Source organism: Octopus bimaculoides, chromosome 22 (assembly GCF_001194135.2).
Source record: "Octopus bimaculoides isolate UCB-OBI-ISO-001 chromosome 22, ASM119413v2, whole genome shotgun sequence".
NCBI classification, from domain to species: Eukaryota; Metazoa; Mollusca; class Cephalopoda; order Octopoda; family Octopodidae; genus Octopus; species Octopus bimaculoides.
This window is the reverse complement of record NC_069002.1, coordinates 29187442-29189620: the sequence shown is the minus strand read 5'-3', so window position 1 is coordinate 29189620 and position 2179 is coordinate 29187442. Positions and strand designations below refer to the sequence as shown.

The following is a 2179-nucleotide window of genomic DNA, read 5'->3' as shown; positions in this document are numbered from 1 at the left end:
TCTCTCTCTCTCTCTCTCTCTCTCTCTCTCTCTCTCTCTCTCTCTTATCCAAGTATTCTATTAAAACTCTATATGACCGCTCTCTTAGGGATATACATTTATTATATTCTTCGCTGAACATTTACTTTGATATTATCCATCCCTGTCACTGAATCTTATGTGAATATTTGATCGTTTAAACATGTCTGCTCGATTTCTACTTCGTAATTTTAAAGTTCCAGCGTCTGCATCCAGATTACTAATTCACAAATTATACCAATACTAATTAGTGCAGTTGGTTTCATGAGTTGATGCTTAAGTGACAATCTGGACAAGCTTAGGTATTCAGAAAAAGAAATCGACCAGCAAGCTTGCACATTATAAATACAATCTGTAAGTGGAAGAGTTCGGCCCGACGCTATAGTAGAAGAAGCTTTCTTAGAGATTGAACCCTTAAAATTCGTGGTTACGAAGTGAACTTCTCAACCACAAAGCCATAACTTCGCACATATCTCAATAAATCATTTGGAAAGTTCCAGAATTCACCAATACTAATAACCTTTTCTACGACAGGCACAAGGCCTGAAAAATTTATGGTATACTTTTCCATCGACTCTACTTCTCAACTAGTATTTATGTTATCGACCCAGAAATGATGAAAAGTGCAGTCAACATCGGCAAAATTTAAACTCAAAACATAAGGCCGGAAGAAATGCCTCTAAGTATTTTATCCAGAGTTCCCGCCTTGCTAATACTAAATTAATTTCATTTGTAAGAGATGTACTTATGGTGTTCTTACTTTTTTGTCATATTACTCAAACTTACATAATCTCCGGTCTAACAATTGTCTAGAAATCTTTTCCTCGTCTAATTAATACGTGAATAGAAACTACGGCAGTAGTTTCGTAACGATTTCTGAATTAATATTATTTCTAAATATATCATATCTAAATTTGCGTAATCTGGGGCTACTTTTACTTCCATAGCAGTTCTGGATTTTTGGCGACAGTAGTTACTTCAAACTCGAAAACAGTCAAATCATAATCAAATCAAGTCCAAGTATCTTAAATTCGCAAGAACATATTAACTAATGTGGCAATGCAATACATGACGGACACATTATGCATATCAAAAGACAAAGTAATCTTAATTCTTTCGACTGTCATTATATATCTGCTGAGTTATGGGAGATCCAGGTATTAAACGACGCGACCAACGACTATTTGTTGCAATAACATAGAGTGCCACTGCAATATAAAATCTAAAGGTAACCATATATATCATATGAAAAAACAGTTACAGCAAGGAAGAAAAGAAACACCGATATATTATCTGGGTTGATATATTTATTTAATTTTGGTTCCATTAGAAATTATTACGATAATTTCTATAACAATGATAATTACAATTATAATATATTGTAATTGTAAGTAATTTTACTTTATGCATTAGGTAATTAGCTTTTCTTTGCTCTTATACAGCTTGAAATATTATTTTATTCTACAGTTTGAAATCTTCTTCAAGCAAAAATTACTTTTCTCCACCGGAAATTATGAAGCAAAATCCTGCTCGGAAGTGTAAATTGTTCAGTTTCTTTGATGTTTATTGATGCTGTTAGATTTATCATTATAGTATTTGGTAATCTGTGTTAGTATCAATATGTATAGTAATATTAGTAAACGTAAGCAGTAGTTGAATTTATGTGCATTGATATCGCTTACGCATTGCTGCTAAAGCTAAATAGTTTTGATGCTGTATCATCATGAACTCACCAGTTTTCTTCTTGCTTGTCGACTACCTGACGAATGTTATCTATCCTCCATACTCACGACACGAGTGAAATGTCAGTATAATATTGCAAGGGAGCTCAGGATAGAGGCTACAGTCTGTATCATGCCGTTATTCATCACATGAATCACATTTTGTGAACTACACCAGCAGTTATGCCTTATCTTTTTACAAACACATCTTAAACCTAAACAGCAAGAACGACGTGGTATAAGTTCGTGTAGATAACAATATTCTTTTGTACATTGGTTAAAAATGCCCTTAACGGTGTTACTGCAAATAAAGAAGGTAGAAGAAAATACAAAGGAATGTTATTAAATTTTAAAATATCAATTCACATTGCATATCTATCTAACTGTTCTCTATCTATTTAATATATATATATATATATATATATATATATATATATATA

At 32.4% G+C, this 2179-nt stretch overlaps 1 protein-coding gene across 3 annotated transcripts in view; it reads right to left on the bottom strand.

Moving 5' to 3' along the window:
• The window catches only part of LOC128250516 (uncharacterized), a 73340-nt gene that overhangs the window by 66044 nt on the left and 5117 nt on the right, over positions 1 to 2179 (bottom strand). The window contains exons 4-5 of one of the 3 annotated variants that reach the window (XR_008266520.1): positions 1752 to 2040; positions 1306 to 1622 (exon numbers count right to left, since the gene is read on the bottom strand). The exons of 1 other annotated variant lie outside the window; for it this stretch is intronic. Coding sequence is in view for 1 of the 2 variants with exons in the window: in XM_052975678.1 (XP_052831638.1) it covers positions 1824 to 2040 (217 nt within the window). In the remaining variant the exon portion in view is untranslated. Of the gene's footprint in view, positions 1 to 1305; positions 2041 to 2179 lie in introns of those variants that run through there. One more of the 3 variants, XM_052975678.1, reaches the window with a different exon arrangement.